Below are 20,652 nucleotides of genomic sequence, written 5' to 3' on the forward strand. Positions count from 1 at the left end.
GTCAATTAATTTTAGCTGCACTCAAACATTGATCTCTATGATCAGAAACAATAATGGAACAGAAAAGTTTCCAGGACCAATGTTAATGTTGGAGTAGGGGGAGGGAGAGAAACCACTATGCTGAAGTCTGGGGGTGTTAAAAAGTTTCATTTCCAGTCATTAAGAATGGACAGAAAATGCAACGATTTACAACTGAATGGAATGAATGTGAATTATCGCATCACGTCCATTATGAAATATTATATTTTGTATCCAGAGTTGTAATAATAATCCTTGCATTCAATATTGCACTTTATCGTGTCTCAAAGAGCTTCACAGAATATACTGTAAAGTGAATTGACTGTATGTTTTGTGGGTGAAACGTGGCAGCACAGCAGTGTCCCACAAACAGTCGTGGATTGAGTGACCAAGTTTTTTTAAAAAAAGTGATTATTACGTTATTACTGTAGTGTACGTTAGACACAGTTTTCTCCCTCCATATAATTGAGCATTAGTTGTGTTAGGATTTCCCATTTTGCCTTTTCAATTCCATCAATTCTCAGTACACCTGGATAACATCATCCCACTCACTGATAGGCCAAACTCCATATTCGTGCACATTAGATGGCGAGGTCTTCCAATCCCAACTAGTCACAGGAATTGCCCAGTTCCTGCCATAGTTTGCTTCCACATACGCAAGCGTTTCACACGGGACTCCTACTTTCATTTCTAGGAATTCAGTCCAGCAGTGGGTAAATTTGGGAAACATATACCTACAAAACAAATCAAAATGAAAAAGATCAGCAAACAGTACTTGTAGTGATAGTTGAAATAAGTATTTTATAGTTTCGATTACCCAATACATACAGGAATTTCTAACCTGATTACCTAATTAGGAAACAGAGGTTAGGCTCCTTCTGGTGAATGAAGTACATCACTCAAGTCATGCTGGCTCAAGGAAATTTGGATCCGAAAGTATATTGTCCCGGAGCAGAATTCCTGTGAGTCGGCATAACATTCCGATTTCCTTATTAACAAAATCATTAAAACATCTACCCAGATTATATCCAAGTATTTGCACAGTACTGGCATATTTATTAATCATTGGCCACTGAACCAAATTAATTTGATTTGAAACTGCACACTAGCTATCAATGGTCTACTCAGTATAAACCGGACAAAGGCTGCAACAGACATCAGGAAGTTCACCTTGGATTCTCTTTTAAAACAAAATCTGATCCAACCTCTCAAACTATAAATATTTAAACATAAATATCTAATTTACCGTAAAATCTGGAATGCACAAGAATGACAAACTCCATTATAACATGACGTTTTAATGTTTTAAAAAATGCAAGGATTATAGTTTGGATCAATAAACGGAGAACCTGTGGAGTCCTGTAGCTCAGTGGTTAGAGCACTCGCTTTGCAAGTGAGAGACCTGAGTTCAATTCCAGGCAGAGGGCGAAACCTTGGGCAAGTTTCCTTACTCCACACAGAGCCTAATAATAAACCCTCCAAAAACAAAAAAAACAATAATAAATTGGTCATTTTCAATCTACGACTGTTTGTGGGACATTGCTGTGCGCAATTGGCTGCCGCGTTCGCCCACAAAAAATATACAGTCAATTCACTTTACAGTGTGTTCTCTGAAGCGCTTTGGGACGTCCTCCCGACGTGAAAAGCGCTATATCAAATGCAAGGATTATTATTATTATTATTAACCTGCCTTACAAAAGGGCCACATTATAGGACACCAGTCAGTGCTTCTGTGTCATCATGCTGCTGATTTATGTCACAGTTGACATCACTGCACTGTGTATGCTCTTGTGGTAATCGCTCTCGCAAACGTTCAAAGTGGTTCATGGGAGAGTGCTAAAGCTGGGAGGTCTTCTTAGTCCATCCACTACAGGCAGGAAACGCTCTGAGACACTACCCTGCGTGAAGGGCGCTATATATGTGCAAGTTGTTGTTGTTGAAACCAACCAGTCAGCACAGGAAGCCGAAGGTGTAATACACTTCCAATACAATGTTAAGAGTTGAAGGTACACCCATGTTATATACAACCCTACCATATACTGAAGTACAATATAACAAGATCAGACTGTAATTGGATGCCTGCCTCCATAAGTTCACCTACAAATAGTGTCAATATGCAGTCAATCTTGTGAAACGCTTTGAGTTGTCCTCCCAATGTGAAAAGGGTTATTATCAAATGTATAAATTATACAGTTTATTTTAATAAGACCAGTCATGTATAAAGTAATTTTTATATTTGTCAGATGATGCAATCATCATGATTTTGGTACAGTGGCTCGATTGCTTTGGGAAAAATTATTTTTTGTTTCCCTCAGTTCACTAGAGTGCAGTGCTAACGTTTAATGCTGCAACAGTAATTATGTTGTCTTACCAAACAATATACCATTCTAGTTAACAATGAGCTCTGCAAGTTATGTTTACTGCTTTTGTTTGTTTAAATTTATATTTATATATTAGTTCTTGTACAGAATACATTTCACTCATTGGTAAAAATCCAATGAAAGATTTCTATAAACTGGAAGTGCAACTGTAGACCTGTAAGGATTGTGCACAATAGGCACAAAGATTCATCGGACAAATTAAATGAAGTATTCTCCACCACCCCACATCCCCATATAGCTTACTAAAAAAGTGCCTTTTTAATAAGCTAAATTATACAATAGGAGAAAGATGATCAACTGCTTGGAAAGTAGTCTTTTTAAAAAAAAAACTTATAATAAGACTGTCAACTCAAATACATTCTATTAGTAACTTACTTAAATTTCTTGCCAGTTTTAGCCTGGGTTCCTCCATTCCACATGTTGTGCATCTCTTCATAAAAGAAGAATATATCAAGCTTCACATCATGAGCCTGGAAGGAAAGCTCCAGGCTATCTTCCACCTGCAATGTACAGAAGAAAAAGTTCCGTCTAGGCTAATTTTGCATCGATTTATAGATCATTACAAATTTTAAAACACAAAGAATACATTTTATTCACCTTCCCAAACTTGTGTTTAAGTGGAAGTCCTGCCTTCTGGAATGCCGGGATAATTTCAGGTGTGTAGTTCTTTATCAAAATTCCCAGGTCCACATCTTTACTGTAGGGGATGATACTGCATTGTCTGAACCACCCTAAACAAGGCAGAGATGAGAATTTAGGACAGCAGTTGCTATTGCTCCACTGTTGAAATACATTGACTATCAACAACAACAACAACAAGATTCCATTTATAGAGCGCCTTTCACGTCGGGAGGAAAGCTCCAGGCTGTCTTCCACCTGCAATGTACCAAGGTGCTGTACAGTTGGGTCAGGACCCGAGCAAGGGGGAAATGGTCGTGGGGAGGGAAGGGAGGGAGCGAAGAGGGGGTAGAGAGTCGAGAGGGGAGCTGAAGGCTCGGTCAAAGAGAAAGGTCAAGAGACCGGCCTTGAAAGAGGAAAGGGAGGAAGCAAGGCAAAGGCACTGGGGTATAGAGTTCCAGAGCATAGGGGCTGAAGGCCCGGCCACCGATGGTAGGGCGGTTGGGGCGGGGGATGTGGAGCAGACCGGAGCCAGAGGAACGGAGGGTACGGGCAGGTAGGTAGGGGGATAGTAGGTCAGAGAGGTAGGAGGGAGCAAGGCCGTGAATGGCCTTGTAGGTGAGGATGAGGATCTTGAATTCGATCCTCTGGGGGATGGGGAGCCAGTGGAGGCGAGCGAGGGTGGGAGTGATGTGGTCCTGGTGCGGGACAGTGCACGAGCTGCAGAGTTCTGAATGACCTGCAGCTTGTGGAGGGAGGTCCCGGGAAGGCCGGCGAGGAGAGAGTTCCCATAATCCAGCCTTGAGGTGATAAAGGCGTGGACCAGAGTTTCAGCAGCGTGAGGGGTGAGGTAGTGCCGTAGTCTGGCGATGTTCCGGAGGTGATGGAAGGCGGTGCCAGTTGTGGTGCGGATGTGAGGGAGAAAGGACAGCTCAGGGTCGAACAGAGCATCGAGGTTCCTGACTGGCTTTGAGAGGTGGAGAGTGCAGCCTTGGATGCTGATGGTGTCAGCGCCTGAGGTGCGGAGGCGCTGACGTGAGCCAATCAGGAGGGCCTCAGTTTTACGCACGTTGAGCTGAAGAAAGTTGTCTCTCGTCCAGGACTCCATGTCGGACAGGCAGGCTGTCAGGACATCGGTGGTCGTGGAGTTGAGGGTAGAAGAGGAAAGGTAGAGTTGGGTGTCATCCGCATACATGTGGAAGTTAACCCCATGTCTGTGGATGATGTCACCAAGGGGGAGCATATAGAGGGTGAAGAGGAGGGGACCGAGGACAGAGCCCTGAGGGATACCGCACGAGACAGTGCGGGGGCCGGAGGAAAAGCCGTTTGTGGAAACAAAGTGAAGACGGTGGGAGAGGTACGACCTAAACCACTCAAGGACAGGGCCTTGAAGGTTGAGGTGGGAGGACAAGCGGTGGAGGAGGATAGCGTGGTCGACCGTATCGAATGCTGCCGATAGGTCGAGGAGGACGAGGAGGCAGAGGGAGCCCTGGTCGCAGATGGTCAGGATGTCATTGGTGACCTTGACCAGGGCAGTTTCTGTGCTATGAGCAGCACGGAAACCCGACTGAAGGGATACATTGGTATATTTCAAACAGCAACCGAATGTTCCAGAAGGTTTGATAGTTAAATGGTTAAAAGTAGCTTTGCTGGATGGGTTGAGGTTAGCTTCTGATTACATTTCATATTTTCCTGGGAAGATATTCACTCCGCTGAGATAATGAGCATAGATGTAAGAATAAAGGACCACAGAAAGAAAAGGCTGCAGTCTCAGACACCTGCCTATCACAAGGCTGGGAAACAAGCAGACTGTGGAAGGCTGTCCAGAAGTTGTCCATATGTCTCCCTCTGCAAAGCAGCCTGCGAAGGCTGGGGGCTATCTCTGTGACAAGGGGAGATGGAGTTAGAAATACATAAAAGATGTAACTTTGAAATAGTTGGGAGTTGTGTAGAGGGTCAGCACACTTCCCAGTGGAATTGATGTCAACTCTAATGTATCTATGTATACGTACAGGGGTGAGGGAATTTAGCTCCAGGAAGAAAGTGATCATTAAAAATAAGAGGCGGAATAGCGGGTAATATGGTTTTGGTTCTGTTTGCTAGGCAGAGAAGTAATAACAGTAATAGTGGTTGGTCCAGGGTAACCCAGAAGTCAGTTTAGGCAGTACGAGTTAGGTCCTGGGCTAATAGCTAGTTATGTCTGTTGAGTTTACCGGAGCCACTCTCTGCAATTTTGTGTACCATTGTCGGTTGAATATTGTTGTGTATGACTGGTTGGGTCTGAGGGTGTACCGAACCCCAGTCCCTGTTTAATGTTGGTATTACGAGTGTCAGTTGTCTGAGGGGTATGTCCAGGGGCTGATCTCTCCAGTGTATGTCAAGGTGTGATCCCAGGCCTACTGTTTAGCCTGGAGTACGAAACAGTGCCTGGATACTGTCGTCCCTGTATTGTCAGTACTACTGTTTGGTCTGGAGTACGGAGCAGTGTCTGGAATCATGTTTGTTTCGTATATCTGTGTTGTATTATTATTGTGTTGTATGTCATAAAGTTAATTATAGATCGTGAGCTTTACTGTTTCTTTTATAAGATAAACACTATACTCTTACCACCGCCTGTCGAATTATTAACAAATTGACGAGCCAGCCAGGAGGGCGTGTATCCCGAGTCATTGTGATCGGTTGATCAGGCCGGGAACCCATAGGGTAAACCGCTCTAAGATAACAAATGTGTGTGTTGGGGGATTTGTTGTTTTACTGTTCTCCAGGTCAAGTCTGGAAAAGTTATTGCTTCACCACTTGCAAACTGGGTTTTGCTAGATCTCCAGTTCAAGTCTGGAAAAGTGTTACAGTTTGTCGTGAGTCCAGTGGTTTGAGCCAGTTCAAGTCTGGAAACCCGTTTACTCAATTTTGTTTTATTGTCTTTCTTCATTGTTATCTCTCATTGCTTGCCAGTTCGAGTCTGGGAGGTACTTTAGCGTTGTATACATTATTATTTCATTATCATTGTATTGCTATTTGATATGTTTTTGCTGTTCACTGTTTTATAAATATTGTTGTTTCATTATGTATTAGATACACGTGGAGTCCTGTAGCTCAGTGGTTAGAGCACTCGCTTTGCAAGTGAGAGACCTGAGTTCAATTCCAGGTCAGGGCGAAACCTTGGGCAAGTTTCCTTACTCCACACAGAGCCTAATAATAATCCCTCCAAAAAAACAAAACAATAATAAATTGGTCATTTTCAATCTACGACTGTTTGTGGGACATTGCTGTGCGCAATTGGCTGCCGCGTTCGCCCACAAATATACAGTCAATTCACTTTACAGTGTGTTCTGTGAAGCGCTTTGGGACGTCCTCCCGACGTGAAAAGCGCTATATCAAATGCAAGGATTATTATTATTATTATATTACTATTGGTTTTTCTGACTATAATTGTGTTTGCTATAATAAACCTTATACCGTGATAACTGTACTATGACCAAATTACTTACAAATTGGCTGCTTTTGCAGCTAATGATCATGTCCAAGGTACAAATGAATCCCTGGTAAAACTAGTAGTGCAAGCATTTTGAAGCAGTAGCACGAATAGATAAAATTTCTATTTCCACCCCACGTGATGGTCACCAACGATGATATTAACCAACTAAAGTGTTTAAAGAAATGGGAGATTGTCTGTTTCAGTATTTCAGCAATATTCAAAGCCAGTAGGGAAGGATAGAGGGAACACCCACTGAACTAATATTAAAAATTTCTGTGGCCATACTGTTTATGTTAATCATGATATTATTGGTAATGATGTGCTGTAATTACAGATACTAATATTAGTTGAAAGGATTGATTTGGCGGCTGAGGTAAAAGGGAATCATGAAGATTCTGATGGTGATAGTGGGCCTGTGCTGTCAGCTTGACCCACACAAAGGGACTGGACATAAAATTCCCAGGTCCACATCTTTGCTGTAGGGGATGATACTACATTGTCTGAACCACCCTAAAAAGGCAGAGATGAGAACTTAGGACAGCACAGTTACTATTGCTCTACTGAATCACTAAATGTCAAGTACTATGAAACCAATGGTGATACTTAGAACAATACAAAACTGGTGGAATAGCTCGTAGATGGATAATATGGGTGGTTTAATTTGCAGTGGATTATTGCTGGACCCACTCTGGAAGGCATGCAGACGCAAAAAACTCAACACATTGAAAACCACATTCCCTAATCCTGCTAGATATGTTGATTGTAAGTATTTTCTTCAACTCTAACCTTTTTACCTCGTTACCTGTGTTCACGTCTTTGTCTTTTGCCCTTCTACTCTTTCCCTTTGGCATGTCAATTCCACTCCAGTGTATTTTATCTAACCTTTTCTTTGGAGTCTCCATTGATATCCCTCTACAGACATAAGTACCCACTACTTCAAATAGCCATGCATCTCATGTTTCTCAAAATGCACATAACCGCCCACCTCCCACACTAACGTAAGTGCTATTAGAAAAAATAAGTTTTTAAATCAATTTTTCTCATCCATATAGTCAAATTACTGATTTCAGTTCCCTACAGTCTCTGTTCACATTTGTTGTTGTTAGTACTTGATCTTTGAACACAGCAATAACTTGTCCAGAGACTGAGACAAACTGCTCACACACTAAATGTGGCGCTCCAAACACTACAGTTCTCTTTTATCAAAGCCCGCAACACACTTATTGTATAGTTGTGCATTTTTCGGTAAACATGAACAATTCAGAAGGAATATGTACAAATGTGGATTTGTGTACTTCACCCAAACAAGTTCCACTGCTGAGCCAGAACGGTATCCTGAGGCCATTTAATGTTTTAACAGCCAACTGAAGCAAATTCTTAGCCTTTTTACGAAACTCTGTGGCTTCTTGAGATGTGTCATCAGGGTAAAGCTACAGTGAAAAAATAATCATACGCAGGATATAAATATACCTCCTGCAATTCACAAATAGCTTTTACAAATGCAAATAGTACTTCAGGCCTAGAATGCAAAGTCATCAAACACCAAAGAAAGCACATAATATTGGGATGCACCAAGATTCAGTGCCAAATAAATCAACAAAAAACATACAATTCTAGTGACAATAATAAACCAAATTAAGGTTATAGTAAAATAGGAGTATGGAAGTCATACAATTGGACAAAGCTGGACTTTTTTTAAGAATAAGGTGCATATAAAGGAAGCATTCTATTTAATACGGAGTCACACTCCACCTTTTGCACTGAGCCAGAAGACTCCACCACCAAATGTGTAACATGAATGGGACTCAGACACTATAAATCAAACCACTAAATTCTGGCTTCAAGAGCAGTCCAATTCACACCGATCAGTATAAATGTGATTTGCAGTGAATTCCACTGGGCTAATCCCACTGAGCTCCGTTCAAAGTGCAGATGATCCAGGGATTATTTTTTCCTTATTGCAGTACCCAATAAAAGGTAGAAGAACCAGAGATCTGCTGCTCAAGCTCAGCTTTTGGCCTCCATGACTAGCACTGGATTTAGGCAGTAAAAAAAAACCTAGTTTCACGCATTTAGGTTAACATAACCCTGGACCTCTTGGACACTGAAATGTAATGGCTACGGCTGGTTCGTGCAATGTGAAATGTCACAGCCACCACTTGAGCATCACTTGCAGTGAACTGGAGACCCAGTATAAAAGCATATACTGACACGTCAGTAACTATTCTATTTTCATTATTCTGCTGATTAATCATTTGTTTGTAAAAAATACTTGATAGCTAGAGACTAACCTGATAAAATGCTCGAGCTTCTTTATATCTGCACTCAATAAACTTGGACTGAGAAACTTCATCCAAAAAATGGGTTATTTTCTTAGGAATGTGAATTTCTAATCCATCAATTGAAGCTAGACGCAGCTCTGGTCTGTAAAACATTTAATATTAGCACAACACAGAATGTTCCCTTCCCTGTTAGGAATAAAGAATGACATTGTATTACGCAGTTATAGAAATAACAACAAATTATATTTATACAGTGCTTTTCATGAAGGACGTCCCGAGGTGCTGATACTTGATAGCCATAGAGAAGAAAAAAGCCAAAAAAGGAAAAGGAGAAGCAAAAAAAATACATCTTACGGTGCCACAACCAAATGGAGGGCATAACAACATTTGTTCATGTGTGATTCATTAGGTCATTACAACAACAACAAATTGCATTTGTACAGCACCCTTCACGTCAGGAGGACGTCCCAAGGTGCTGGAGAGGCCCAGGTTTTCACCCAAGCTGGGTGTTGAGTTTGGGAGGGATGGAGGCCAAGCAAATAAGGGTTGGGTGTGGGGGGTAGATAAAAAACCGAAGGCACAGTTAATGAGAAAGGTCTTGAGACAGACATTGAATGAGTCGAGGGATGGGGCAAGGTGAAGGGACTCCAGATGGAGTTCCGGTGAGTAGTGGCAAACAAGCTGAAAGTCCGACCACATGTAGTGGAACGGTCAGGGCGGGAGACAGCAAACAGGCCAGTGACTGCTGACCAGAGGGAAGGTTGGGGGCTGGGCGTTGATAGCCTTTCAGCAGGTCACAAAGTTACAGTGGGGTAAGATCGTGGAGGGATTTAAAAGAGGATCTTGAACTCGTTCCTCTGGGAGACAGGGAGCTAGTGGAGCTGGGTGAGGATGGCGGTGATAGGCTCTCAGAGCCCAGGGTGGGAGACGACACAAGTTACAGAGTTCCTGATGCAAATTTCTTGATGTGCGTCAGAGGAAATAACCTTATTAGTTTTACTGCATTGTCTTTAGTTTCTCTCTGTTAATAATAATAATAATAATATTAATCCTTGCATTTGATACAGCGCTTCTCACGTCAGGAGGAGGTCCCAAATGCTTCACAGAACACACTGTAAAGTGAATTGACTGTATATTTGTGGACGAACGCGGCAGCCAATTGCGCACAGCAATGTCCCACAAACAGTCGTAGATTGAAAATGATCAATTTATTATTGTTTTTGGTTTTGGAGGGATTATTATTAGGCTCTGTGTGAAGTAAGGAAACTTGCCCAAGGTTTCGCCCTCTGCCTGGAATTGAACTCAGGTCTCTCACTTGCAAAGCGAGTGCTCTAACCACTGAGCTACAGGACTCCACCGTTCTTCAAATTTTAAAATTACAGTATTTAAATAGTATTTCTAAAAATATATTTAACCTAATGAATAGAATTTTGTCTGTTCCCTCAAAAACAGCAACCTAAATGGCACCTGGGGATGTAAAGTGCATCTCCTGCAGTGAACGTCACATACCTCATGCCAACCCACAAGACCCTAACATCAATGTAGTCTACTTTTGGGGAACAGTTCCCACAGATCAGTATAATTTACTTCCAATTACCAGATGGAATCCCTATTTGTGAATCAGAGATTTTATTAATAGCCCAGTTTTAGACCTTATGGTCTAAACAAGATTATGAATGAAACAAAGATTACAGGCATTACATCTAATTTCTGACAACAGATCACAAACCCTATGTCTTCATTAAATGTCTGAAATAGTTTCTTTCCACTTACTTGTCATAGGCTCCCGGGTGATGTCCAAAATGGAGCTTTCGAAAAGGCACAAATTTTCTGTCTGCATTTTGTTTGAGCCGTAGTTGCCCATGCCAAAGGTAGTTCCCACTCCGCTCATAAAATACCACAAGGTGGATGGCATGATTCTGCATCTTAAAGATGCAATGCAGTGGAATTTCTGTGCCAGAAAGACCATCCATTCCTGCTAGGCGTGGATCCTTCCCATGCAGCTCCATCCACTCAAATCCTTCCTTCTCGGCTGCTTTCTTTAGGGATGCCTTAAAGGATTGAAAGCAAAATAACAATTTGGAATAGACAAAATATTAAATATAAAAAACCATGGTGATCAATTAGGTAAAAAGCACTTGTGAAAAAATATACATGGCCCAAGTGAACACATTTCTAACTCATAAGAAATATGTCCTCTATATGTGAAATTGTATATACACATTTTCATTTAAGGAGAAAACAGGCTAGAGTATTGGCTATCTTTATACACTAAGAATAATAATAGTAATAATATTTGCAGTTGATATTGTGCCTCATCACATCATTGAGACGTCTCAAAATGCTTCACAGGATTTACTGTAAAACAGATCAACTGTGTATTTGTTCGCAAAACAGGACAGCTAGTCTGTGCATAGCAATGTTCCACACACAGCCAGGGAGTTACCAATCTTATTTGGAAGATTGTTGGCCAGTACACCAGGAGAAACTCCCTTCGCTTCGCAAATAGTGCAATTAACATCCACCTGAACAGGCAGATAGGACCTCGGTTTAACGTCTCATCCGAAGGACGGCAGCGATTCTCCACTGCATTTTTAAAAAGGGGAAACTTTTTTAAGTAGAATAGCAATTACATACAACATACAATGGGAAACAGTTTGATAAGAGTTAAAGTTAAGTTCTTGGTTCATGTAGGAATTTTATTAGACAACACCTATAAAACTGTACTTACATTGTTTTTCCAAAATTTATCCAAGAGTGCAAATGTAGTAAACTCTCTGGGAAAGCACAGGTATTTGCACTTCAGCCCACTGCTGCTCGTACTTTGCTGACGTTGATTTTCATTCAGCCGTCCCAAAACCAAAGGATCAATGAGATATAAAGGAACATTTTGGATAGAGACCATTTTGAGGAACTTTTTGACCACTTTCTGGTAAGAATAAATAGATTAAACACACTATTGTGCATTAAAAATCAAATGAAGATACACTGTATAATTCTGCAATAAATATAGTTGGGCTTTGTTTTAAATTAACAGAAATGCACACAGGATTGATAGACAATTACCTTAACACAGACAAAGGAATGAGTGGCACTCTGCTTGTTATACGAATGCTGGGAAAAAAAGCAGAAGTCCAGCACCTCTTCTCTCGAGTTATTTATCTTACTTTTCACTACATCAACTTCTATCTCACGACCAGAACTAATTATTTTTTAATACTCTTTTGGATTCTCAAAGAAATCCATTTTTTTGTAATACTTATTATTCACTGTACCAGTCTACTATAACTCCAGTATGAAGACTCTTTAAAATACCTTTAGGTCATGTCTTCCTTAGCAATGCAATCTTGTCTCCTGGTATACAAATGCTTCTCTGCATCTGCCCCATCATTTCCCTTCATCCCTTTTTTAACATCTAGTCATGTTTGCTTTAATATTTTCCAGTCAAAACACACAAACGCTTTATTTTTTCTATATCTTAAATGATCTTGTGCTAATTCCATTTGATTTTGAGTACTGTGCTCGGATAACACTGCCAGCAATGTAGTACAATATTAAGATTATAGATCTGTTATGCAGGGTTTATACTGCCAGAAGTAAAGCTGCCTTTACAGTGATGTGCATTCTGCACTTATATTGCCCATTTTGCTATCACGTGGACTCAAAGAAAATATAGATTTTAATGTTCAATGCACACAGCCCATGAAGTGTGTGCTTCAACATTATAATAAAATAATAATCCTTGCATTTGATATTAAGGAGACAATCCATATACATACTTACTTGGTATTTGTTCTGTTTCAAATATAGTATTTTCTACAATTTATAGACAGATCACTTCTAATATGAACCAGGATTTCCATTACCATGGCATCAACAGGGTTAGATGTACTATCATCACCCGGATATGCACACCATGAGGACAGCAGATAGCATGTGCTGGGCTTGTATCTAAGATTTTGTGATGAGTTTAATTTAAAATCTTAGAACTAGTTTCCACTAAAAATGCCTTACAAATTTTATTTTTAGTTCTTAAAATTCTTCCTGTAAAGGAGAAACATAGTACAGTTTTGAATGGTATACATACCCAGTGCACACTGTCTTCCACATCGTAACTTGCTTTCAAATCAGAAAGATTGGACCCATTCTAAAGAAAAACAAGTGGTACACAAATTACCAAATTTGATAGATCTAAACAGATACCATAGCAATACAGGGACCAAAAGTGTCAAATGCTGAGGTACTAGGGTAAAATATACACATCCTTTTGGCCCTATACTTTTTCAGTATTTGACAACTGGTACTCTTGAGGCTTTCGGTGACCAATATGTATCCCACAGCAGTCTCTAGTGGCAGAAATAATTCTAGCACCGTGGTTTGCGTCATATTTATTATTGGTTTATGCCACATATACTGTTTTGCTTCAAGTCCTGCATCTGAGAACAATGGTATTTTGAACTATTGTAGTATGCACATTCAAAATTGTGCTGTTATTTTCTACCTTCCTATGTAAAAATCAAAGGTACAGTTGTGATAAGTCACAAATCATAAACTGAATGAAAAGGCAGGGTAATGAACGGACTCTGAATTATAAACATAATTTTATCATCAAATTGTTTTGAAAAATCTCCCTCTCTCTTTGTTATTTCCTATACTGAGTATCGTATCAGGCCACAAGGGTGGAAAAGTGCCATGCTTTCTTAGTGGTGCTGTTTGCAAGACTGACTCTTCAGTGATTTCTTCTCTGTAAGGAAAAAATATCTGACCACTGCTGAGTACATTTCCATAATAGGGCAAATTCATTTTATTCAAAATGATGTACCGTTTAGTTATGCTGATCCCTCCTACAACCAGGACAACATACAGCAATCTTTAAACTAAATTTAACTCATGTCCTAGCAAATTAGTGCTATTCCTACCACAGAGGAACTTTGTTTCAGCACACCTGGCTCGGACCAATAGTATAGCAACCATGTTACAAAGAAACTTAAAAAAAAGGCCAACTTCCTGGCAGCAACAACAACAACAACAACAAGATTCCATTTATAAAGCGCCTTTCACGTCAGGAGGACGTCCCAAGGCGCTGCACAGTTGGGTCATGACCCGAGGAGGGGGGAAATGGTCAGGGTGAGGGGAGGGAGGGAGCGAGGAGGGGGAAGAGAGTCGAGAGGGGAGCTGAAGGCTCGGTCAAAGAGAAAGGTTTTGAGACCGGCCTTGAAGGAGGAAAGGGAGGAGGCGGCGAAGGCACTGGGGGATGGAGTTCCAGAGCCTCGGGGCTGAGAGGCTGAAGGCCCGACCACCGATGATGTTCTTTTCTGGGTGTTGAACACATGCGCTCTATATGCACAAAGAATCGCTGACGTCACTTTCTGCATGTTATGGGCAAGAAACACTGTATTAATCTATGCAAAAGCGCAGCATGTATAAAGTGACATCAGACATGCTCCTACCCCACAAGAAGCGTCGTCAACAACAACTAAAAGCCAGCTGTTTTTAGCACAGAAAGCCAACTATCCAGGTGTACTGCACTTCTGGTTAGGGCAGGGACGCAGTAGACCTGCAGAGGTTAAGTGAGGCAGAGGTTTATCAAAATGTGCTATAAGGGGTTTCCCCATATTAGTCCTACCGTTTAAAAATGCATAGCTTTTAAGATACATAGCTTTTCAGCCAGATGGAAATTAGTAAAACTTAGAAACCCTTTCATTTTGCCCATAAAATATAGTCAATCAATTTTACAGTATATTCTGTGAAGTGCTTGGAGTCGTCCCGATGACGTGATAAGGCACTATTATCAGATGCAAGGATTATAATTATTTTTCGGTAGAAAACAGCCATTTTGTTGAACCACTAAAAATAACATTTATTTTTGAAAAAGGCTATCGCATGATAGTGTCACAAGTGACAAACAACAACTTAACGACAACAACAACTCGGATTTATATAGCGCCCTCCACGCCGGACAGCGTCTCAGAGCGCTTGGCAAAGGCAAAGGCAAAAATTGACAGTATAATACGTACCTTTGATACAAAATATTGTTTATAGTAGTAAAGCTGAAATAATAGAAAAACTGAACTGGTCACAATGAGAAGGGTCAATACGATGGTCTTATTGATTCTGGGCATTGGTCTTCATGTAGTTTCTCTTGTGAGAACTAGGAAAACAAAAGAGAACATCCAACTATGAACAGTTATATTCTCCTCTTACATTTCAAATATTACCAGACCAACCCACTGCTTCCATCTTTAACATCCTCTAACTTTCTGAGATCCCAACAAAAAAAACACAAAATCACAACTCCGAAAAGCATTCAATATAAAGTTCGATTTGTTCCCTACAAAACAAATCTTTAACTCACTTTGCCAGTTTGAAACCATCAGTGACACTTCACTAGCAAATGTCAACATTTTATTGTAAATGCTCAATATTTGGGCACTGCTGGTGGACCAGCCAACCTGGCTCGTCGGCTTGGGGCTTGAGAGGGGGAGGGATTCTTCCCACTCAGCTCCCGTTAACCCTTCAAGCCAAAACATTAATGTGTACGGTGGATAAAATTATATAAAATTATATATTTATAATGATGTGGTCCCAGCTGGATAAGCAATGTTATATACATATATATATACATGGCAATGTCACTTGCCATACAGTGCTCTTGATGCCCAGCTGTGCAGTTTTAACTTGTTAAAAACCAACTTGCATTTATATAGCGCCTTTCATGAGGGGTAGCGTCTTGGGAGCACTTCCAGTGGTAGAACCCAACATCAAGCTCGGGGGGAGGGAGGAGGTGACCATAGCACAGTCAATGAGGAAGGTCTTCAGGCATGGACTGAAAATGGGGAGGGAAAACAAAACAACAAAAACAAAATTACATTTGTACAGCGCCCCTCACGTCGGGAAGATGTCCCAAGGCACTGGACAGACAGAGGTACGGACCCAAGCTGGAAGTGGGGGAGGGCAGGGAGAGAAGCAGAGAGATCAAAAGTACGGTCAAAGAGAAGGGTCTTGAGATGGGTCTTGAAGGTGGCAAGGGAGAGGGCGAAGCGGAGGGACCGCGGGATGGAAAAAAACAGTAGTCCTCAACATACACTTTGGGATTTGAAGCCTTGGTTCTTGCCAACCTGCACCTAATACTCTATGGTTTTAGGTAAGCAAGGTGCATTCATCGAGGGAAAGTGCCCATTCCATCCGACACAGGGACATTTCCATGTGTAGGTGGCATACATATGTGAAACTCTCAGCCGGTTTGGATACTCTTAAGCATGATGATGGGTTTCTGCATATCAGTCACCCAGGTGACCAAAGAAATTATTTGGATGAAGGAGCCTGGTTCATTTTCTTATAGGATACGGGAGAGGTATAACTCTCAGATTCTCAAGTGTCACAAAATGTAAATATTAGATCAATCATTGGAAAGCACCCACAAATATCCAGCGGGCGAAATGCAATTTTATTTAGTCAGATTGGGTGCTTGACATACTTCTGTTGCCATGCTTAGAAGTATCCAAACCAAACTACCAACTGTTCCACTTATGTATGGAAATTTTCCTTTATGAGGAATGAAGTGCACACTCTCTCCCTGAAGGGACCCTCCCTGCTCACCGACCTAATCTTGGGAAGTATTAGGTGCAAACTGGCAAGACCCATGTCATGCAGACACAAGAGTGTGTTAGAATACTGCTAGAGTACCCCACCTGTACGTCCCTGTGACCGATCTGTTCCTCCGAGCCCTGCTAATGAACCGGACTGTCATCAACGGTGCCCTGGAGTTCTGCAAACCTACCTGACTCAGGTAACCAGGACTACTGAGACCACCACAGAAAGATCAAATGAATTTCAACACTCCATTATCAGGCGTGTCACCTAGGAGCCAATGTGAAATCTCAATTACCTACACTCAATTATTTCTCTGCCTTGTTCTCTCTCTCTCTTCATGTCCATTTCTGCATGTCCCTTTCTCACTCTTCCCACATCTTCTCCTATCTTCTCTATCCTCCTTCAGTCTCACACTCCTTTTGATTCTCCCCCCTCTCCATCTATCACTTCATTGTCCCCTCTATCTCTGCACTACTCTCAACCACAAATGTGTTCTTCCTTTCTATCTCCATTCCGTCCTCTGTGTGTGTCTGTGTCTCAGACCACTTCATCTCTTTCCTTTGTGTACGTCTCCTTGTACATCTTTCTCTATATACCCTGTGTGACACTGTATATAACAACAACTTTCATTTATACAGCGCCCCTCACACAGTGTAGCACGTCACCGAGCCGGGGAAGGTGACCGTAGGCGCGATCGAATAGGAAGGTCTTCATGCGTGACCTGAAGATGGGGAAGGAAGAGGCAATTTGGAGAGATAGAGAAAGAGTGTTCCAGAATTTTGTGGTGTAGTGCCTGAAAGCGCATTCACCAGTAGAGGAACAGTAGAGGGACATGTAGAAGGCTGGAGCCAGTCGAGTGGAGGCAGCAGGTTGTCGGTTGGGCAGGTCGGAGAAATAGGGAGGTGCCAGGGCATGAAGGGATTTGAAAACGAGTGTGAGGATCTTGAAATCGATCCATTCGGTGATAGGGAGCCAGTGGAGCCTGGCTAGAACTGGTGTGATGGGGTTACAGAGTTTAGTGCCGGTGAGTATGCGGGCGGCAGAGTTTTGGATCAGCTGGATCCTGTGCACGGTGGAGCTGGAGAGACTGGCAAAGCGGGCGTTTGAGAAGTCAAATCGGGAGGTGACGAATGCATGGATGAGTGTTTCATCTGCGTCTGGGGTAAGGTATGGTCGGAGCAGGCAATGTGGGAGGTGGAGGAAGGTGGTCCTGGTCAGGGACCGGATGCGGGTAAGGAAAGACAGCCATCGGTCAAACCTGATGCCTAGGTTCAGTAAGTCAAGCCAGATATATACCATACACAGATCTGTATTTTTAACCAAATATCTCTCGCTGTCATACCCACTTCCACAAAAGCAGCCAACTGACTGTCTCTGTTATTATCCAGTCTTAAGAGTGTCTCTCACAATCCCCTTTCCACCACCTACTCACTCCACAACAACAAATTACATTTGTATAGTGTCTTTCAGGCCAGGAGGATGTCTCAAGGCAATCCCATCCATCCTCCCATCCATCCATCCTCCACTCAGAGCATCCTCTGTGCTCTCTCTATATTCTGTCTCTCTCTCGCACACACACAATCTCTCTATATAACCGTCACACACACTCTATCTTCTCTCTCATCCTCTCTCTCACACACACTCACCCTTTCTCTCTCTCATACACTCAGCATCTGTATCTCTCTCTCGCTCTCACCTTCTCTCTCACACTCACCCTCTCTCATACACTCACCCTCTCTCTCTCAGCATCTGTATTTCTCTCTCACACACGCACCCTCTTTCATACACTCATTCTCTCGCACCATCTATGCATATTTCTCACTCACCCTCTTTCTCTCATACTCACCCTTTCTCTCTCTATCACAAACACCCACTCTCTCTCTCTCTCTCACCCTCTTTCTCTCACACTCACCCTCCCTCCCTCACGTTAATAATAATAAACATTCTCTCTCACACACACACACAAAAACGTTCTCTCACACACACACACCTGTCCCTCTCTCTCCATAAGACGTAGGGGCAGGAGTAGGCCATTTGGCCCCTCGAGCCTGCCCCGCCATTTAATAATATCATGACTGATCTTCTAACCTAATTCCATTTACCCGCCCTATCCCCATATCCCTTAATCCCTCTATCCTTTAGAAATCTATCAACCTCAGTCTTGAATATGTTCAAGGACTGAGCATCCACAGCCTTCTGGGGTAGAGAATTCCACAAATTCACTACCCTCTGAGTGAAGAAATGTTTCTTCAGCTCAGTTCGAAAAGGCTGACCCTTAATCTTGAGACTATGACCCCTAGTTTTAGATTCTCCAACCAGGGAAAACAGTCTCTCACTATCTATCCTGTCAAGACCCTTAAGAATCTTATAGGTTTCTATAAGATCACCTCTAATTCTTCTATATTCTTGAGAGTATAGGCCTAGTGTACTCAGCCTATCCTCATTGGTCAACCCCCTCATCCCAGGAACCAACCTCGCGAATCTACGCTTCACCCCCTCTAAGGCGAGTATGTCCTTTCTTAAATAAGGAGACCAAAACTGCACACAGTATTCTAGGTGCGGTCTCACCAAGGCCTTATATAACTGCAGCAAGATTTCCCTACTTTTGTACTCTAACCGTTTTGCAACGAACGCCAAAATGGCATTAGCTTCCTAGTTGCTTACTGTACCTCCATACTAAGTTTCTGTGACTGGTGTACAAGTACACCCAAATCCCTCTGAACTTGTCTCTCCCCCTCTAGAAAATAATCCACTTTTCTATTTTTACTACCGAGGTGAATAACTTCACACTTCCCCACGTTATAATGATAATAATCTTTGCATTTGATATAGCGCTTTTCACGTCGGGAGGACGTCCCAAAGCGCTTCACAGAACACACTGTAAAGTGAATTGACTGTATATTTGTGGGCGAACGCGGCAGCCAATTGCGCACAGCAATGTCCCACAAACAGTCGTAGATTGAAAATGACCAATTTATTATTGTTTTTGGTTTTGGAGGGATTATTATTAGGCTCTGTGTGGAGTAAGGAAACTTGCCCAAGGTTTCGCCCTCTGCCTGGAATTGAACTCAGGTCTCTCACTTGCAAAGCGAGTGCTCTAACTACTGAGCTACAGGACTCCACAATGATACGAAGATAGGTGGGACAGTAAACTGTGAGGATGACACATGAAGAATGCAAAGGGAAATAGACCGAGTGGGTGAGTGGGCAAGAAGGTGGCAGATGGAGTCTAACATGGAGTCCTGTAGCTCAGTGGTTAGAGCACTCGCTTTGCAAGTGAGAGACCTGAGTTCAATTCCAGGCAGAGGGCGAAACCTTGGGCAAGTTTCCTTACTCCACACAGAGCCTAATAATAATCCCTCCAAAAAAACCAAAAACAATAATAAATTGGTCATTTTCAATCTACGACTGTTTGTGGGACATTGCTGTGCGCAATTGGCTACCGCGTTCGCCCACAAATATACAGTCTCTCACTCTCTCTCTCATACCCTCTCACTCACTCTCTCTCTCTCTCACCCTCTCACTCTCACCCTCTCACTCTCTCACCCCCTCCTCTCCCTCCCTCCCTCTCTCCCCCTCCCCCCCTCTCCCAGTGTTACCGGGTCTCACCCTCTCGGTGTCTCCACAGTAACCACAGCAGCCGCTCATATCGCGATATGCGGAACGACTAACACGTGACATCACTGCGGCCGCCGCGAACCAAACTATCGCGAGATCTCATAGCCCCGCCCCCACCACACACAGCCCAACACAGCTCCCACAGCCCGCCCCCCCACACACACACAGCCCCGCCCCCCCCCCCCACACACACACAACCCCGCCCCTCCCCACAGCCCCAACACAGCTCCCACAGCCCGCCCCCCCACAGCCCCGCCCCCTCCCCCACAGCCCCGCCCCCCACACACACACAGCCCCCAACACCCCCCCCCCACACAACAGCCCCCAACACCCCCCCCAACACACACAGCCCCCCAACACCCCCCCACACACAGCCCCCACCAAGCCCCCAACACCCTCCCCCACACACACAGCCCCCAACACCCCCCCCAACACACACACAGCCCCAACACCCCCCCCCCACACACACAGCCCCCAACACCCCCCCACACAAGCCCCCACCACAGCCCCCAACACCCCCCCCACACACACACAGCCCCCCCCACCCCCACCAACACACACACAGCCCCCAACACCCCCCACACACACACAGCCCCCAACACCCCCCACACACACAGCCCCCAACACCCCCCCACACACACAGCCCAAACCCCCCCAACACACACAC

The 20,652-nt window shown here is 43.0% G+C and overlaps 1 protein-coding gene across 3 annotated transcripts; it reads right to left on the reverse strand.

The window, feature by feature from the left end:
- Nucleotides 1–409: 409 nt before the first annotated feature.
- On the reverse strand, nt 410–20,094 carry fktn (fukutin). 3 transcript variants are annotated; one of them, XM_042333156.1, is made up of 10 exons: nt 19,977–20,094; nt 14,792–14,925; nt 12,862–12,921; nt 11,506–11,703; nt 10,548–10,825; nt 8,784–8,916; nt 7,793–7,922; nt 2,997–3,130; nt 2,775–2,899; nt 410–752 (listed from the first exon to the last, which is right to left on the reverse strand). In XM_042333156.1, exons 2-10 carry the CDS (start codon nt 14,894–14,896, stop codon nt 539–541), a joined length of 1,377 nt encoding a protein of 458 aa, XP_042189090.1. In that variant the 5' UTR covers nt 14,897–14,925; nt 19,977–20,094; the 3' UTR covers nt 410–538. The 3 variants fall into 3 exon arrangements, with proteins under 3 accessions (XP_042189090.1, XP_042189094.1, XP_042189100.1); XM_042333160.1 differs by lacking the exon at nt 19,977–20,094 and adding an exon at nt 15,472–15,574; XM_042333166.1 differs by lacking the exons at nt 14,792–14,925; nt 19,977–20,094 and having other exon boundaries at nt 11,506–11,699; nt 12,862–12,918.
- Between the last annotated feature and the right edge of the window lie 558 nt (nt 20,095–20,652).

The sequence above is a fragment of the Callorhinchus milii genome, unplaced genomic scaffold, assembly GCF_018977255.1.
Source record: "Callorhinchus milii isolate IMCB2004 unplaced genomic scaffold, IMCB_Cmil_1.0 Scaffold1, whole genome shotgun sequence".
Classification (NCBI taxonomy): Eukaryota; Metazoa; Chordata; class Chondrichthyes; order Chimaeriformes; family Callorhinchidae; genus Callorhinchus; species Callorhinchus milii.